General features: G+C 60.4%; 2 protein-coding genes across 2 annotated transcripts in view; one reads left to right on the top strand and one right to left on the bottom strand.

Annotated features, from left to right (window-relative positions):
• Nucleotides 1-9980, top strand: part of NIBAN2 (niban apoptosis regulator 2) — a 48357-nt gene extending 38377 nt beyond the window's left edge. Inside the window, exons 6-14 of the mRNA XM_036261828.1 lie at nucleotides 2466-2581; nucleotides 3142-3246; nucleotides 3326-3488; nucleotides 5234-5421; nucleotides 6241-6396; nucleotides 6863-6979; nucleotides 7180-7287; nucleotides 7443-7554; nucleotides 8046-9980. Coding sequence (XP_036117721.1) covers nucleotides 2466-2581; nucleotides 3142-3246; nucleotides 3326-3488; nucleotides 5234-5421; nucleotides 6241-6396; nucleotides 6863-6979; nucleotides 7180-7287; nucleotides 7443-7554; nucleotides 8046-8698 — 1718 coding nt within the window. The 3' untranslated portion in view covers nucleotides 8699-9980. The remainder of the gene's footprint in view (nucleotides 1-2465; nucleotides 2582-3141; nucleotides 3247-3325; nucleotides 3489-5233; nucleotides 5422-6240; nucleotides 6397-6862; nucleotides 6980-7179; nucleotides 7288-7442; nucleotides 7555-8045) is intronic.
• A 1689-nt stretch (nucleotides 9981-11669) lies between these two features.
• The window catches only part of LRSAM1 (leucine rich repeat and sterile alpha motif containing 1), a 36525-nt gene continuing 30796 nt past the window's right edge, over nucleotides 11670-17398 (bottom strand). The window contains exons 23-26 of the mRNA XM_036261854.1: nucleotides 17090-17221; nucleotides 15958-16039; nucleotides 13444-13589; nucleotides 11670-12425 (exon numbers count right to left, since the gene is read on the bottom strand). Of these exons, the coding sequence (XP_036117747.1) occupies nucleotides 12300-12425; nucleotides 13444-13589; nucleotides 15958-16039; nucleotides 17090-17221 (486 nt within the window). The 3' untranslated portion in view covers nucleotides 11670-12299. The remainder of the gene's footprint in view (nucleotides 12426-13443; nucleotides 13590-15957; nucleotides 16040-17089; nucleotides 17222-17398) is intronic.

Raw genomic sequence — 17398 nt, forward strand, 5'->3', positions numbered from 1 at the left:
GGGGTCTGGAGCTGACCAGGCTGGTTTCAGACCAGCCTTTCCTCACCCTGAAGACTGTGGGAAAGTTCTCTGCTTCCTTCAGCTCGCAGTTTGGAGGCTGGGCCTGGAATTTGTGGAGCCTGGAATTGCTCGGGGGGTTGCCAGGAAGTGGGGGGTGAGTGGGGAAGGAGGCCAAGCTGGGTGGACGCCAGCTCATCCCAGGCCCCCCTCACATCCTGCATTCCTGGAGCGGCTGGGGGTGGCAAGAGGCAGCCGAGGCGCTGGGCTGAGCCTCAGGGTGGGCCCGGGGCGCAGAGGCCAAGGCCTCTTGCTGTCTGCGGCCCAGGACTGAGGAATGCAGTTTCCTTCCTCAGCCTGACCCTGACGACCCCCAGGCAGGAAGTCTCCAGGTCTCGCTGGAGTCAGCGGGTCTTGGGTCTGAGTCCTGGTGCTGTGTGTCCTTGAGCCAGTAACTGCCTCTCTGAGCCTCTCTGCGCACCAGGGGAGGGCCTGAGAACAGCCCTTCCTCACAGGACTGGGGGCAGGGATGTGTTCGGGGTCTCAGGTCTCAGCCCAGGGCCAGTATCTTAGTTGCTCTGGCTGCGTAGCTAAGCACAGTCTGGTGGCTGGAACAACAGAAATGCATTGTCTCACAGTTCGGGAGGCTGGGAGTCCGAGGTCAAGGTGCCAGCAGGTCTGATTCCTTCGAGGCCTTTCTCCTTGACCGCAGAGGGCTGCCTTCCCCGAGTCTTTACGTGGTCCTCCCTCCGTGTGCGGACATTCCGAGTCCACGTGTGCTTTTTTATAAGGACGCCGGTCATACTGGATTAGGGCCCAGACGAATGACCTCATTTTACCTTCATTACCTCTTTAAGGTCCTATCACCGAATACAGTCACGTTCTGAAGTGCTAGGGGTTAGGGCTTCAACATATGGGGGGCAGGGGGAGACACACACATGACTCAGCCCCTAGCAGCCAGGCCCATGGGGCGCTCAGGAGTGACCCTCACTTTTGTAAGGCATGCAGCTTGGCATGCAGACTAGAGACATCCTAGGGGTCTGGCTGGCCAGAGCCAGGGCCCAGCCGGGCAGCGTCCTTCCGACTGCCCCCGCCCCCTGCCTCACCTTCCTGCCACCTGCAAAGCGCCTCCGCACACCTGACTCACTTGTAGAACAGTCCTGATGTGGGAGAGGCTGCAAGTAATGCAGAGCCCGGACGTTTTAGGCAAAACCTGGTCTCTGGGGGTCCGTGCCCCTCCTGAGCTTGAGGGGGGTTCTCTCCTGGCCCACATGAGCAGCACCCCTCCCCAGGGGCTCTGCACGGTGCTCCGGAACACCCCTGGCTCTGCTCCAAGCACCTCCTGAGCTCAGGTCCCTGAGCGCAGGGGTGAGGCTCCCCCCGCCCCCAGCTCCATGCCAGTCCAGGGATAGGGGTAGGCCTCAGTTTCCCTGCCGCTGAGCTCGGTGATGGCTGTGGTCAGATGCAGGTGGGAGGGGTGGCGTCCTCCACGGCAGAAAGGGGCTTTTTCTCTGTGGGGTGACTCAGCGTGCAGTCATCGCAGTGGGAGCCGGTTTGGAGGCACGAGCTGTTTCCCTTCCCTCGGCTCCGGGACGCGCGGTTGGAGGCACGTGGCCAGGGCAGCCGCCCGCTGCTGGCCCTGCGGTGTTTAACCGCGTCCTTCCCCAGTCGGGTTTTGCAACTTCCTGCTGCTTGCCCCCCCCCCCCCAACAGCACCCAGTCTGCAGGTTCACCGCCAGCCCCTGGGAGGTGGGCAAACTCATCTGGGCCACCACCAATAACAAAAATAGAGAAATAGTGTTTGTGGCGTTGTCTAGTCAGCCTGGACACACAGCAGTGACTGAGGCAGACCCAGGGCCTGCCCGAGGGCTCAGGACGGGCCCGGCCACGGTACTAGTCAAGGGTTGACTTGTGAGGCCAGACCAGGTCATGGTTCCCCGTGTTCAGGAGGGGAACTGAGGCCCTTTGGGGTTCACTGATCTGGAACCAGGCTTGGCCGACCACGTCCACGGGCACTGTTGTGAATCACGATCGTTCACAGATCGGCTGCGGCTGCTTCCGTGCAGCAGAGCATCTGCCGCAAAGCTGAGAACACTTCCTGTGGGGCCCTGGCGGGGGAGCGTGCGGCCCCTGGGGGCGTCGGGGAGGGGCAGGACGGGGCGGGGGTCTTGGGGCGCCTCCCCTGGGGGGTGGCACCAAGTCCTGGCTCTGCCATCACTGCCCTTGGGCCTTCGGCAGTGGCCTACCACCTGAGAAGTGGGGCTAACGACAGTGCCTGTGTCTTGGGGTGGTCGGAGGACTTGAGGAGACAGGAGGATGTGGAGGTCTGGCTGCCTGGCTGCTGTCGGTGGTGGGCAATCCCTGCTGCTGCACCTGCCCACCAGCAATGGCAGAGGGGTCACAGGTGGGGGGGGGGTGTGTGTTCAGCCATCCTGCTGACCTCCTCTCTCCTTCCCTCTCCTGGGCAGGGATCCCTGAAGACTCCAAGGTGGAGGGCCCTGCGTTCACCGACGCCATCCGCATGTACCGCCAGTCGAAGGAGCTCTACGGCACCTGGGAGATGCTGTGTGGGAACGAGGTGCAGGTGAGGCAGGAAGCTGGTGGGGAGACTGCAGAAGTTACCCCAGGCCTAGATGTGGCTATGGGGTGCTGAAGGTTTGGACCGGGACAACAAGCTCAGATTTAGATAGGTGGAGGCGGAAGTTAGCCATGCAGATGGAGATATTATTTTGTTCAGTCATTTGCTGAGCACCTGCCCTGGCCCAGGTGCCCAGACGCCACTATGAACAAGAGGGACTCAGCCCTGGACCTCATGGAACTCTCTGTCTAGCAGGAGAAATAGACACACACACACACACACTTCCCTGTGCAGCCTAGTGGGGAGGGGTGTGGTATTCCAGACGGGAAGGCGGCATGTGCAAAGGCCCTGAGGTGTGACCCTTGAGCTGAGGATCCTGCAGGACACCCAGGCAGATAAGCTGAGACCTGTGGGAAGGATTCTCAGGAGAGAGGGCACTGGAGACCTGGAGCAAAGGGCTAAATTCTGAGGAGTCAGGGGCCCGAGTGGCTGGGCTTGATGGAACATGGAGAGGAGCATACCTGGCCATGCTCCAACCCCTGCCCCGGCTGTGCCCCTGGTCCTAGATCCTGAGCAACCTGGTGATGGAGGAGCTGGGCCCTGAGCTAAAGGCAGAGCTCGCCCCTCGGCTGAAGGGGAAGCCACAGGAGCGACAGCGGCAGTGGATCCAGGTGGGTGGTCTGGGCTTGGGGGTGGGGCTGGGGCCCGCAGCTTGACACCCCAGCCTGACACCATGTCTCTGCCCAACAGATCTCAGACGCCGTGTACCGCATGGTATACGAGCAGGCCAAAGCGCACTTTGAGGCGGTGCTGTCCAAGCTGCTGCTGGCCCGGCCGGCCATGGAGGCGGTCATCCGCACTGACATGGACCAGATCATCACCTCCAAGGAGCACCTGGCCAGCAAGATCCGAGGTAGGCGGGCCTCCTGCCATGCTGGTCTTTGTTGTGCTGACCTGCAGGACCCCTGGCCATCAGGGGCCAGGGTGGGCCTCCCGTCCATTTCATGGCCCATGTGTTTCACAGCAGCGACTCGATTCATTGGTTGTTTTAACAAACCGAAATCAAATCTGAGCCATTGCTTTCCAACCCCAAGGGTTGTTTGGTGCCTGTTATTTCTATAGACCCAGATCTGGCAGATCTAAATGTCTGGAAGGAGGTTCCGCTGCCTTTTGCTCATCTTTGGTCCATCACAGATTTTCTCCACGTGTCGTTTTAGCGGACGTCAGCGTAACTTTGTGATGACTCCGTGTCACCAAGTCTGACTTTTCCGAGTCCATTTACGCTCCTTTCTGTTCCCAGCCAGCTGGGATCCTTTCACTCCCTTGTCACCATGACGCACTGGCCGGAGTTGTCAGTTGCCCGAGAGTTATTCTTGACTGGCTGTAGTCACTGGGACGGACGGGACAGCGGGATGTGCCATTTATTCTGCGGAGCAAACAGCACTAGCTGGGCAGAGGAGAGGGAGGGAGGTCAGAACGCCCAGGGTAAAGACGCCATGGTCAGAGGGTCCTGGAGATGGTCCCTGATCACAGGGACACAACCTTTCACATGTCACGCTGAGCCAGGCCACACCATTCCAGAGCAGGGTCGGCCTCAGTGTTTACAAAACCCAGAGGCTCACTGAATCTACTCAGGTGTTTTCCTTTCCTTCTAAAATGAGTGAGACCCCCAAAGCCGTTCTTTTCCGGCTCTAGTGGAGCAGAAGAGCTGCAGCACCTCCCAACGAGCAGATCTCTCAGCCTCCTGCGTCAGGGTCAGGATGCCGGGGTCCACTCCCAGAGCACCCGTGGATTTACCGGCTTTACTGTCTCTAGAGTCATTGTTTGCAGCTGTTGTCACGAGCGGTTGTCTTTAAATACATTTTTTTATTGATTTTGTTTTAGAGAGATAGAAACATCGATCGCTGCCTCCTGCACGCCCCCTGCTGGGGATCGAGCCCGCAACCTGGGCACGTGTCCTGACTGAGAATCGAACCGTGACCTCTCAGTCCATGGGACAATGCTCAACCCACTGAGCCACACCAGCTGGGCACGAGTGGTTTTTTTTTTTTTAAATGAAGTCTTAAATAATTTTTTTCTTTTATTGATTTTATTTTTTTAATCCTCACCCGAGGACATTTTTCCATTTTTTTGTTCAGGTAGAGTGGGAGGGAGAGAGAGGAAGAGAGAGAGAGAAACATCGACGTGAAAGGGACACATTGAGTGGCTGCCACCCACACAACCAACCAGGGCCAGGGACAAACTGCAACTGAGGTACAAGCCCTTAGCGGGAACCGAACCTGGGTCTCTCTGGACTGCAGGTCGACACTCTAACTGCTGAGCCAAACCGGCCAGGGCTCCTTTATTGATTTTAGAGAGAGAGGAAGGGAGAGAGAGATAGAAACATCCATGAGAGAGAACATCGATTGGCTGCCTCCTGCATGCCCCCCCACTGGGAATTTGGCCCACAACCTGGGCATGTGTCCTGACCGGGAGTCGAACTGGCGACCTCTTGGTGTATGGGTCGACATTCAACCAGTGAGCCACACCGGCCGGGCACGAGTGGTTTTCTTTAAAAAAAGAAAAAACATTACCCAACAGCCTGCCTCTAGCTCGGGTCTGGGATGGCCGGGAGTTGCTCTGCGGGGACATCAGCTAACCAGCTCCCTCTGGGTGCAGCCTTCATCCTCCCCAAGGCGGAGGTGTGTGTCCGGAACCACGTCCAGCCCTACATCTCGTCCATCCTGGAGGCCCTCATGGTGCCCACCAGCCAGGGCTTCAACGAGGTGTGGGACATTTTCCTGAAGGAGGTCACCGACATGAACCTGAACGTCATCAACCAGGGTGGAATAGACAAGCTGGGCGAGGTGAGCCGGCTTGTCAGTTCCTGGGTTTGGGTCAGGCCATCACTGTGACGGGGGCGGGGGGGCATTCCCCTCCCTGAATAACCCGTACACAGGGCCTGAGGGGCTGAGTCCACCAGGCTGAAGCTGTGGGCTGTCCTGTTGCGGCCGGCACTAGAGGAAAGGGGAGCGTAACCCCTGCCACCAGCCTTTATAAGCCACGCGGATGGCTAAAATACCAAAGAACTTAACCGCGAAGGGAGGAGGGGAAGGAGGAGAAGAAGGGAAGAGAGGAGAGAGGAGAGAGGAAGGCGAGACAAGCTTCCGATGTGAGGCCGGAATTGTCAAGGTGGAATTAATATGCGTGTCCGCCGTTCTGTGTGCCCACTGATGGACACAGCCCACCTCTCTTACTGGCCCCTGCTATCTGGTTCTCGGGGTTAACGCCCTTCCACAGTCCCCATATTGGGTCCTCCGCTGCCTGGAACCCCACATGGCTGTCAGGTGAAGATCATTGATCCTGTAATCTTAGCCTCCCCTTCCATACCCACAGACAATATAATCACAGGATTTGAGAACCAGAAAAGACCTTAGAGATCATGAGAAACCACCTGATTTTAGGTTGAGGAACCTGAGGCTCAGAGGGGGTGAATGACCTGCCCAGGGTCACCCAGCTCCCCAGAGAGAGCGGAACCCGCCTCCCAGCACCCAGGTGGTGCTGCTGCCCTTGTCGGTACCCCCATCCCCAGGGCCTCAACTCCGAGGGCCCAGCCAAGGTGTGGGTGCGGGGCTGCCTGGCCACTCGGTGGTCCCCGCTCAGGCCCCGCGCTCCCTCCCCCGCAGTACATGGAGAAACTGTCCCAGCTGGCGTATCACCCCATCAAGATGCAGAGCTGCTACGAGAAGATGGAGCCCCTGCGGCTGGACGGGCTGCAGCAGCGTTTCGACGTGTCCAGCACGTCCGTGTTCAAGCAGCGAGCCCAGATCTACATGCGTGAGGTGGGCCAGGGCCCACTGCCCTGCACCCCCAGCCCTCCCCTTCCACAGTCCCCACCTGCTGGGGGCGCCCCCACTGCCTGGCCTTTCCTCCTCGCGTGGCGCCTGCAGGCACGCTCAGCCTGGCGTGCTCTCCCGCTCTGGTCTGGGCACTGTCCCATCTGTCTGGAACACCTGTCCTGTTCACCTGCTAATTTGAACTCATCTTTCAGGTCTCAGCTTAGAGACCCTCCCCCCATGGGTCCCCCCTTGCTCTCCAAGGCCCTCCTGCAGGGACTGCCCTGTGCCTAGCACTGTGCCAGTGCACAGCAGACACTCGGTCACTGGGAGCGTGAGCTCAGTGAGGAGCACACGCCACCCACTCCTCCCGGGCTGGCCTGGGACCCCTGGCTGAGGAGCCCCTCGGAGGCACGCAGCGAGGGGCTGTGGTCACTCCGGGGTCCTCATGTGCCCCTGGTGTGTCCCACAGCAAATGGACAACACCGTGTACACCTTCGAGACCCTCCTGCACCAGGAGCTGGGCAAGGGGCCCACCAAGGAGGAGCTGTGCAAGTCCATCCAGCGGGTCCTTGATCGGGTGCTGAAGGTGAGCAGCTCCCAAGGTGGCCGAGCCCTGGGCCCTGTCCCCGGGCTGCCACCAGGATGTCAGCCCCTACGGGAGGCACCACCCACCCTCTGGTACAAATGAGGCCGCTGAGGCTCAGGTCAGACCCCCAGCCTTCCGTCCCCCTGCCAGGGGCCGGTGGGGCCCACTGACTCGGAGCCGCCACCCCTCTCTCCTGGCAGAAATACAACTATGACAGCAGCTCCGTGCGGAAACGCTTCTTCCGGGAGGCGCTGCTGCAGATCACGATCCCGTTCCTGCTCAAGAAGCTGGCCCCCACCTGCAAGTCGGTGAGCAGCCCAGCCCCACCGGCCCCACCGGCCCACCGGCCCCAGGTCCCGAGAGTGCCGCCAGCCTGACCGGCCGCTGGGTGGGGTGGAGCCCGAGGACCCTCTGCCCCGAGACCCTGACTGCCCCTCAGCCCCGTGCCCGCCTTCCCTTGCAGGAGCTGCCCCGGTTCCAGGAGCTGATCTTCGAGGACTTTGCCAGGTTTATCCTGGTAGAGAACACGTACGAGGAGGTGGTGCTGCAGACGGTCATGAAGGACATCCTGCAGGGTATGTGCCGGCCCCCACGGGAGGGCTGCAGGGAGCTGGGTCGGGGCGCTCCCGCCGCCGCCGCTGCTGGTGGGATTCTTACTCCAGGAGGGTGCTGAGGCGGCGGCCTAGAAGTCTGTCTGGCGGGGTCAGTGAAGCTGCCAGGAGAAGCAGGAGCTGTATGCCCACGGCCCAGGGTCGGCCCAGTTAGCCGTGTGCCAGGAGGGTAGCGTCGAGCTTCTGTGCCTTTGCTTCTTTGTGCGGCCTTAGCATTTCGGGAGTGTCCGATGAGTGACAGGGTGACAAGGTGGTTACCAGCTTGGGTGAGGGTCACGGCTCCTCCTTCCTAGCAGTGAGGCCTGGAGTAAGTCACGTCCCAGTGACATCACTCACTCCGACTGTGGGGCGGCCTCTGGGGGATGACCCTGGTCACATTTGGGCACAGTGAAGGGTGCGGTGGCAGCTGTGGTCTGTGTGGTAAGTGTCCTGATGCCACTCGTTTGGTTCTGCAGCTGTGAAGGAGGCCGCTGTGCAGAGGAAGCACAACCTGTACCGGGACAGCGTGGTCCTGCACAACAGTGACCCCAACCTGCACCTGCTGGCCGGGGACTCTCCCATCGACTGGGGTGAGGAGTACGGCGGCAGTGGGGGTGTCAGTGGGGACAGTGGCAGCCCCAGCTCCAGTGTCCCGGAAGCAGCCACCACCTCGGAAAAACGACGGCGTGCCAAGCAGGTGGTGTCCGTGGTCCAGGATGAGGAAGCAGGGCTGCCCTTCGAGGCTGGCCCTGAGCTACTGTCACCTGCATCCCTGGACAGTGTCACTGAGGTCCGTGACCTGCTGGCGCAGGATCTGCGGGCTGAGAGCCCCCCGCCGGCCTGCCCCTTGCTCAACGGGGCCCCCTTGCAGAAGAGCCCCCAGTCCGTGAACATCTCTGTGCCCTCCTCACCACCTCTGCCCTCCTCACCACCTGTGGCCTCCTCACCACCTGCGGCCTCCTCACCACCTGCCTCGCCCGTCCAGCAGCTCCCACCTGGAAAGGCTGTGGACCTGGAGCCTCCCAAACCCAATGACCAGGAGACCGGGGAACAGGAGGCCAGCCCTGGTGGCCGCCCCCCCATCCACACCACCACCGAGGACAGCGCAGGGGTGCAGACTGAGTTCTAGGCTGGCCACCCCGAGCTTCTGTTGGACAAGGCGCACAGGCCCCTCCCTCCGAGGCGCTGGCAAGCTCGGCTCTGGGCAGGAGCGAGGGTCTGTGCCTCTGGGTGGAGGTGGGCAAGGCTGGTGCGGCATCTCTGGGCTGGACAGGGACGGGCTCACCTGAAGTCACTTTATTGGGTTCAGCCATACTTTGTTGCTCTGTTTTCTCTTCTGTGGGGTGATCCTGGCTTTCCTGCTTGTGCTGGGGGCTGAGCATAACTGAGGGGCTGAGGAGCACCCCAGTTCTCTGGGTCCTCCCTTCCTGCCTTCCCTCTGTGGCCTGTTTCCCCCGTGGGTTCTGTCATCTTTGCAGAGAGGGAGGTGAAGGCATGGTCTGCTGACTCACAGCCTGTGAATCCCCCTCACCGAGGGCTCATCAGGAACATGGAGGGCTGGGCCCAGAGGCCAGCTCTGGAGGGGACAGTGGCCTCGCTTTCCCCGCCCGGTGAGGGGAGGTGCAAGGAAGGAGTCTTCAGGCTAGAGCTGGCTGGGGAGGGTGCTCCGTGAAGGGAGATGGGGCCACAGGCCTGGGGTGAACGAGAAAGGCCCAGATGTGCTGGTCTGGGGAGGAAGTGTCTGAGGCAGGAGGGGCGAGTGTGTGAGCAGCGGGCAGAGGGAGCCTTGCGGAGGCCGGCAGCCCGTCAGGCCTTTGTCTCCCCCACTTCCAGCCCCTGCAGTCTCCCACCTGCCTGCCAGGTCCGGAGTTCTGTGCCCACCTGCTGGGCTGGGCTGAGGGGAGGTGGGGGCCACCTCCAAGGTACGTGCTGTCCACTGAGGGAGCTGGTAGGGGTCCTGAGGGGCCATGGCTCCCCAAGGCACCGCTGGTGGTTGCTCTGAGGACTTGGGGTCAGGCTGTGGCTTGGCCCTTACTTCCTGAGTCACCAGGTCACCTCACCCTGAACATTCCAGACCCTTTTTCAAATGTGAGTCATGTGGGGCCAACTATCCTTCAGCTGCTTGTTCCGGGGGTGAGGGTCAAGCCAAGGCAACCTCAGCCTGGCAGGGCAGACCCTGACTCCTTCAGGGCCCTAGGGTGGGGTCCGGGCCTTGCACCCCCAGGACCGGCAGCAGTGGTTGGCGCTCGGGGCCCCGCTTCCCCACCAGCCCTAATGTCAAGCGCTTCACGAGCCTCTTTCACCGACAGACCATCCTCAGATGTTCTCCTCTGGCGCCTTCTTCTGGGGTATCCAGTCATCCTTCCCAGACACTGTATTGAAAATATTAAGCGAAGTGTTTAAGCCTGTACTAATCAATAAATGCTTTATTTAAAGCCAGTGGCCTGTGTGTGGTGCTGGCCGAGACCTGGGCTGGAGACTGCGTCTAGGCCTGTCCGCGCACCTGGCTTCTGGGCTTGCTAGACCGAGTGCCTCTAGGTCAGACTTCGGCTATCACCCCATGTACGGAGGAGGAAACAGGCTCCGAGACAAGCCATAGGACATGCGGTGACGGCCCGCCAGCGGCTGAGGCGGCTTCCCAGCTAGGCCTGGGCAGGTCCTCTTCAAGGAGCCTCGGGGGACAAGAGAGACTGCAGCAGCTTTAGGGCTGCTTGGCCATAGGGCACCCGCAGTGGGGGTGGCCCAGCTCATGCTGGATCAAACAGCAACGCCGTTTTCAAGACTCCGGAGCACACAGCCGGTACTTGCCGTGGGCCGTGCCCCTCACACGCAGGACCGAGAGCCTTGCAGCAGCTCCAGGAGGTGGTGCCGTCATCACCACACCCCAACGTGTAAACAGAGGCCCAGGACGGTGGGGAACCTTGGTGAGGTTATGGGACACAGGGACCCCCCCACACACACACAACTGGTGGGATTGGTTGCTTCACCCATAAAAAGGTGCTTCTGGATGGGAGGCAGGCAGTCACCGTAGGGGGGTCGGTTTCCTTGGTCCCAGCCTGTCCACGTGGCCAGGGCTGGGTGTGGAGCAGCAGGGGTGACGGGGCCAGGCTGGGAGGTCACCTGCAGTCCTGCTGTTGTCCTCTGTGCCACTAACTCCGCCTCAGACTCTCACCTATAGAAGGAATTACCAGTGCCCTTCCTTCCAAGGCACACGCTGTGCTCTGCAAAGTGGCCCTGCCCACCTTGGGCCTCAGTCTCCCCACTGGACCAAGGGGAGCCCAGGAGGAACTGTCAAAGGTCCCAGGGGGGAGGAGACATCTCGGGAAGAGGCCCCAGCTCCTGCCTGGAAAACAGCTCACACCACAAGCGGCCTTTGTCCATTTTAGCCGCAGGGCAGTCCCAATGAGGTAGGGAAACTGAGGCCCAGGACTCTTCTTCCACCCCAGCGCCTGTCCCCTGCATCAGCTGGCTCGGCACTGCACCTGCGGTGAGCACTTGGTGTCCCCTGGTGGCCACCGGTCCACATCAGGGCCCATCACATCCCGTATTGAATCAATGGGGAAATCGAGTCTGGAAGGCTGGCCAGGGTCACTCAGAGATAGCTAGTGGCAGAGCCCACGCGCCCTGGGCAGGCCTGCCTCTAGCCCCGAGAAAAAGCTGCCCTGGGTTCAACACCACTGGCCAGAAAAGCACCACAAACGGGCAGCTCCACAGCAAGAACAAAGCGCGTGGCCACTGGAACGCAGTGAACAGCCGCGCAACCGCACGGGTTCAGCCCAGCACCGCAGTGTCCCAGGGGCACGGTCGGCCTTCAGCCCTCAGCTGGGGCTCCCTGGTCCGGGAGGACAAGGGGTGCACGGTGCGGGCCCCGCAGCCCAGCCTGCTCGCAGAGCCGCTGCCCTCAGCCCGGCTCTCCACTGGACAGGGGGTTCGCATCACCTTAGTCAGGACCGGCTGCCTCCTCCCTCTCCTTCCGGCTGAGGTGCAGCCCTCTCCTGACCCCACCCCGGGCCTCGACCCTTCCCCTCCCCAGGCTCCATCAGGACCCAGTGATGACTCTGAAGAAGCAGGCAGGAAGTGGGTTTATTGACGTTCTTGCTTTGGGCCTGCAAAGCTCGTTGCCTGCCCTTGAGCGGCACGGGGTGAGGTGGTGTAGATCTGGGGAGCAGAGGGGCCCAGAGCGTCGGGGGCAACAGGGAGGGGGGTAAGGAGGGGCTGATGTCGCCTGTGGCACAAGGCCTGCACTAAGCTCCTTCCAGCCGACCAGAGAGCCCGTGGTGGCCTGTGGCCACACTGCACACTGGCTCCACGTGTGGCCTCCCCTCCCCGGACCAGGGTCCTCTGCACTCCCACCACCTGCTGAACGGGAAGCACTGTCAGTGTTCCCCTTACAAGGACACCGAGGCGCCTGCCACAGTCAGCTGGGAAGTGGCAGAGCCACACGGGCCAGTTCCCTTAGTCCTGGGCGCAGATGGTGGCAGGCACAGCAGCCTCTCCACCCCCACCCCTCTCTAGTGCCCGAGGGACCGTCTTCCACAGTACTCAGGTCATCAGGAACACTCGCTCTCTGCCCCGGCCGGCTCTCCCGGGCATGGAGGTCAGGGGTGGGGACACCCTCCTGAGCTGTGGGCAGGGCCCAGCACGTGGCCTTACGTCTGGGTGGAGCAGGGGTGAGCTGGAGCCCTGGGCCTGCAGGTGGGGCGGTGGGCAGCGGGGCCAGGGCAGCCTGCTCAGCGGCTGCGGTAGATGCGGAGGCGCTGGGTGATCTCCTGGCGGCACAGCGGGCACGTGCGCAGAGGCTGGCAGCACTGGGGGCAGCAGCAGACGTGGCCGCAGTTGAGGAAGATCATCTGGGCCTGAGGAGAGAGCAGGAGGGTCTGGGCTGCCACTGGCACCGCGGGCGCCCTGGACCACACCCGCCCAGGAACGTGCACCACGTGCAGCAAGGCAGAATCTAGCCCTTCCTTCTGGTAGCAGTTTGACTCTATTTCTTCATATTTTGTTTCAAATCTATAAATACCCATAAGCCCCACCCCTTTCTTTCTAAAATAAAACTGGGTTACATTCCCCCATGTTTCACTACTTGCCGACAGCCCCCACAGCCTCCGCTGAGGTGACAGCACGGAACCAGCCCTGCCGCTGGACCTTGCGGACCTTCCCAACCCGCCCTGGCCCAGCCCCAGCCCCAGGCCATTCGGACATGATGGCCCAGAAGCCCCCTCGGGCCGCTTCAGGTCGCCTCTCTTCAGGGATTTATCGTAGGACAGTGATCAAGGCCGCGCTCCCTACTTGGTTCAAGGTTGTTCAGAACAGCAGTTTGTAATAACCGAAACTGATGCCAACCTATGGGCCCCAAAGCAGGATTTCGGTTCCAGTTATAACCAAGTCCTTCCACACCTCGGCCAGCCCAGGTCTGGTGGAGACCGGGGCACAGGACGTTCGGCACGGATGCCGCTTCTACGTAGGATCGCACGGCAGAGGGAAGGGTGGAATTTAATTTTATGTGCTGCGCTGTTTCATTTTTACGATCAGGGTGAATGTTGTTATAGTTGGTTTTTTTTAAAAGATGGTTTTAAATAGCCTCTTCAGAGGAAATTGTGTTGTTGATATTTAACAATTTGGGAAATTTTCCCTGATGTATTTGTTAAGTAGGGAAAAAACCCTCTCTGAAAAAAAAGGGCCCAAAAATGATGTTAGTATTGCTCATGTTTAGGCCACGGGATCACGGGTCGTCTTTATGTCCTGAATTTTCCACAATTTCTAACAAACACCTCCTTACATGACTAGAGCAGAGTGAGTAGGAAGACTGGCCGGGAGGGACGGACAGGAGACCGCGGCACGGCAGCTGGCAGGGTGGGGACTCTGGAGACTCACCTCCCGCTCCAGGCACACGACACACTCCGAGGTCTGCACCTCCAGCTCCCCGGAGGGAGCCGACGGCCTCACGGGATCAGGACACTCCTCAGGGGCGCTGGGCTCCAGGGCCCCAAGGACCTCTCTCTGGGGGGGTTTCAGCAGCTCTGCGGGTCCAGACAAAGAGGCTGAGCCAGGGCCACTCCCCGTGATCCCAACCCCTAGGGGTGCCCCAGCCCAGCCTGCCCCCAGTGGACAGTGAGCTGGAAGGGTGCTGTGATCTCAGAGTGGGGGTGGAAGGGCCGCCTCACCACCCCCCCCTTATTTCTCATTCCCCATCTGTAAGACAGGAGTGCTGGGGCGCTGGCAGGGGGGCGCAGCTCTGGTTAACTGGGTCTCTTACCCCTAACGTCCCCTGGATCCTTAACAGCCACCCTGCCAAGTAGGGCGCTGTCACTCAGATGAGAGACTGGAACTCAGGGAAGCCACTTGCCCAAAGCCGCAGGGCCCTCTGGTGGTGGAGTCGCGGCACAGGAACTTCTGGCTGGGGCCCTGGGGTGCACTGAGCCTCCCTCTCATCTTCTCCACCCCGTGGCCCAGGAGATGGTCTGCCCACTGCCCATCAGGACTCAGAGGAGCAGGGACAGGAGTGAGAAAGCCCCATGGCTGCTCCCCCAGGCCTCGGGCAGAGCCCCCAGTGTGCCCACTGCTCTGGCCTGGAGCCGCATCCAGCCCCAGGCAGGACTTCAGAAGGGCCCTTACAGAACGCGTCTCCCTCATTACCACGCAGTGCGCACCACCGACACTGAGTCTTTCAGCCCTGACCCCCATCCTGATCACAGTTCATATGTTCTATTTGTTCTGTGTCTTATTGCAAATAGTATTTTTTTTTTTATATAATTAGAAAAAAACCTGAAGTATTTTCAAAGGTTATTATACTAGACACTCTGAGGGTATCAGGGTGCCCCAAAGCCTCGGTAAAGAGGCCCTCCTATATTTACTGTAACACAGCGAGTCCTGGGAGCAATACGAGAATTGGTAGGAAAGTGCCTGAGGATTTCCTGTCCCTTCTGGAGCTCAGAAGAAACCTCCTGCCACAGCCCCCTTCCTGCTGGGAAGGGGGGGGGTGCAGCCAGGAAGCCACCCTAAGCAGCCGAGGCGTCACACGCGGCAGCAGGGACAGTCTGCGACAGGGATCAGCTCCGAGCAGGGAGCGGCTCCTGCTAGCTCTAGGGCTGGGGGAGACGTGAGGCAGCCGTTCTGAATGCTGGAGGGGCTCGGAGTGAAAGGGTGCTGGCAATTCCTGCTCCATGGAGATTAGTCTCTTAGGGTTAGGGCGACCCCAAGTCCGGATGTCAAACTGTTCCTGACCTCCACCCTGAGCGCAAGAGGGGGTGGGCTGGGGAACAAACATTGGAAGGGGCCTGTTCTGCACAATACTTGGTATCGAAGGACGGAAGGTTAATGACTTTTTCTTAGGTAGAGTCAGTCCCTGGAGTAAAATTGCCGGAAGGCTGGTATCTGCAGACGGCATGGTGCTGCCATCAGCCCTGGCACCAGGGCCCAGGGCCTCCTCCAGGTGCTGCCGTCAGCCCCGACGCCAGGGCCCAGGGCCTCCTCCAGGTGCTGCCGTCAGCCCTGATGCCAGGGGCCAGGGCCCAGGGCCTCCTCCAGGTGCCGTCAGCCCTGACACCAGGGCCCAGGGCCTCCTCCAGCCAGGCAGCCCAAGCTCCTGCCTCACCCCTGCGGTCTGGTCCGGCAACCCCACCTTCAGCCTCTGCCTCAGACAGACCTGCCCAGCCTGGCAGCCTGCCCTCTCCTTCACTCTTGTCCTAGGCCCCAGGCTTCCTTCCGCTTGTCGCGGCCTGTCGGTCTCTTCTTGAGGGAGCAGCAAAGCCCAGTGGCCCAGCCACATGCCAGCTGTGTGATGTCACGGAGACGAATTAACCTCTCTGAGCCTGTTTCCCCACCCCTCCAATGAGGATAACAACAGTGCCCACCGGATGGACTTGAAACAGAGGTGACACGACATAGTGCACGTGAAATGGCCAGCGAGCACCTGGCACCTGGATCATGACTGGCACACAGGAGACCCGGCTCCCAAGCCTGCCCCGACGGCGGCCACAGGGCCTGCCACTCCTCACCTCCACGGGGCAGAGTGCCTTTATGACCTGCACCTACCCCTTCACAGCCTGTCACAAACGTCCTTCTGCAGACAAACCCCAGGCTGCCCCAGGCACAGTGCTGGGCACTGGGTACAGCTGGCTTCTCCAACTCCAAGGATCCTGGGTGTATGGTTGCCAAGGTCTGCAGGGTGGGTTCAGGGAAGGTCATGGAACAGGGAGCCAGGAGGGCCCTGAACTGCTGAAAGAAACCTCCATTCTGTGGCTTGTTGTTCTCCTTTGTAAATCCTGTTCCTTCAGGAGGGGACTTTAAGAACTTACAGGGACAAGAACCAGCCTTTAGGGCTCGACCTGAAAAGTCAACAGATGACCACCCTCAACCACAGTCCACACATAAGGCTGGTGCTGGTACCTGGCTGCATCCTGGCCGCGTCCAGCAGCTCCTGGACTCTCCGCAGGATCTCGTGTTGCAGGCCGGCTTCCGAGACACCCACCTGCAGAGTCCAAGAGCAGACTGTGGCCTGGGTTGGGTGGGAGCCGGCTGCACAGTACAGAGCCACGGGGACCGCCTCATTCCTAGCTGCGTACTGGGGCCCAGTAAGCCTGGACTCAACCATCAGTGTGGCAGAGAGAGAAACTGAGGCCCAAAGGAAGCCAACACCACGGCTTAGCAGGGGCTTCTCTGTGCCAGGGACTGTGCTGACAGTTTCACCGGCATGACCTCACGCCACTTGTGACCAGTAAGCCAGGACCCTCTGTCACAGTTCACGAGGAACAGACAGAGCTGCTGAGCAGCAGCAGCAGCAGAATCACCCTCAGCCTCCAGGGCGCAAGCACCTGAGCTTGGGCAACATGGCTCCCATGCAGCCCTTGGGTGTGGGGACAGCCCTTGGGCACAGGCAGTACAGCAGAGTGGTCAGCAGCATGGATTCCGGCACCAAAGCACCCAGCTCAAGTCCTGGCTCTGCTGTGTGACCTCAGGCAAATGACCGCCTTAGTGTGTGTCTGTTTCCTCATCTGAAAAATGATGAAACGTCGCCTGCCTGCCCAGGTTGGGAGGACTCAGTGAGTGAGCTTGTGAAAGTGCTCAGAACAGGGCCTGGCGCTGGGAAGTGCTACCGAGATGTGAGCCCCACTGCTATCCGTCTCCTGTGAGGAGTAAATGGATTAGTGCGATATACTGGCTCCGGCCGTGCTGCTGTGACAAGATCTCTACGACTGTGGGGTGGGTCGGGGCTGGACCAGATGACCTCCAAGGAATTGTCTTGACCCTCCAACGTAAAGACCCAGTCTGAGCAGGTGGGTGCTCTGGGTCAGCAGGACCACGTCCCTAGATTTTCTCAGCCTTCAGGCATGTAGGGCACGTCTAGCTGGTTGGGGGCAGTTGGGGCAGGTGTTCTAGCCATCTGGAAGCAAGGGGCCCTGGGACATTTGCTGAGGCACCTCACCAAGAACTGCAAGAAGAGCCAGCTGACCACTGGCCAGGTTGGGCCAGTGGCCCAGCTCGCCTCCCTGAGCACCCCCGAGAGGCTGGTGCTGCCCACCTTGGCCAGGTCCCCGGGGCTCATCCGGCTCAGCATGTCCAGCGAGATGCGGTGATGGGCGAAGATGGGCAGGTAGTGCTCGGCCGACAGCTCCACCAGCAGGGCCGCCAGCTGCTGCTCCATGCCTTCTTCCTGCACAAGCAAACCAAGGGAAGAAAAACCAGAAGCCATTATTTACCACAGCAAACAAAGGGTCTGAATATATACAAGCAACTTGACCTGTCAGGAGGGGACTGTTTAAATAAATGAGGGTTCACCCATGTGCTACACACCATGCAGCTGTCTGGAGACAATGAGGACATCTATGTG

Source organism: Molossus molossus, unplaced genomic scaffold (assembly GCF_014108415.1).
Source record: "Molossus molossus isolate mMolMol1 unplaced genomic scaffold, mMolMol1.p scaffold_m16_p_14, whole genome shotgun sequence".
Classification (NCBI taxonomy): domain Eukaryota; kingdom Metazoa; phylum Chordata; class Mammalia; order Chiroptera; family Molossidae; genus Molossus; species Molossus molossus.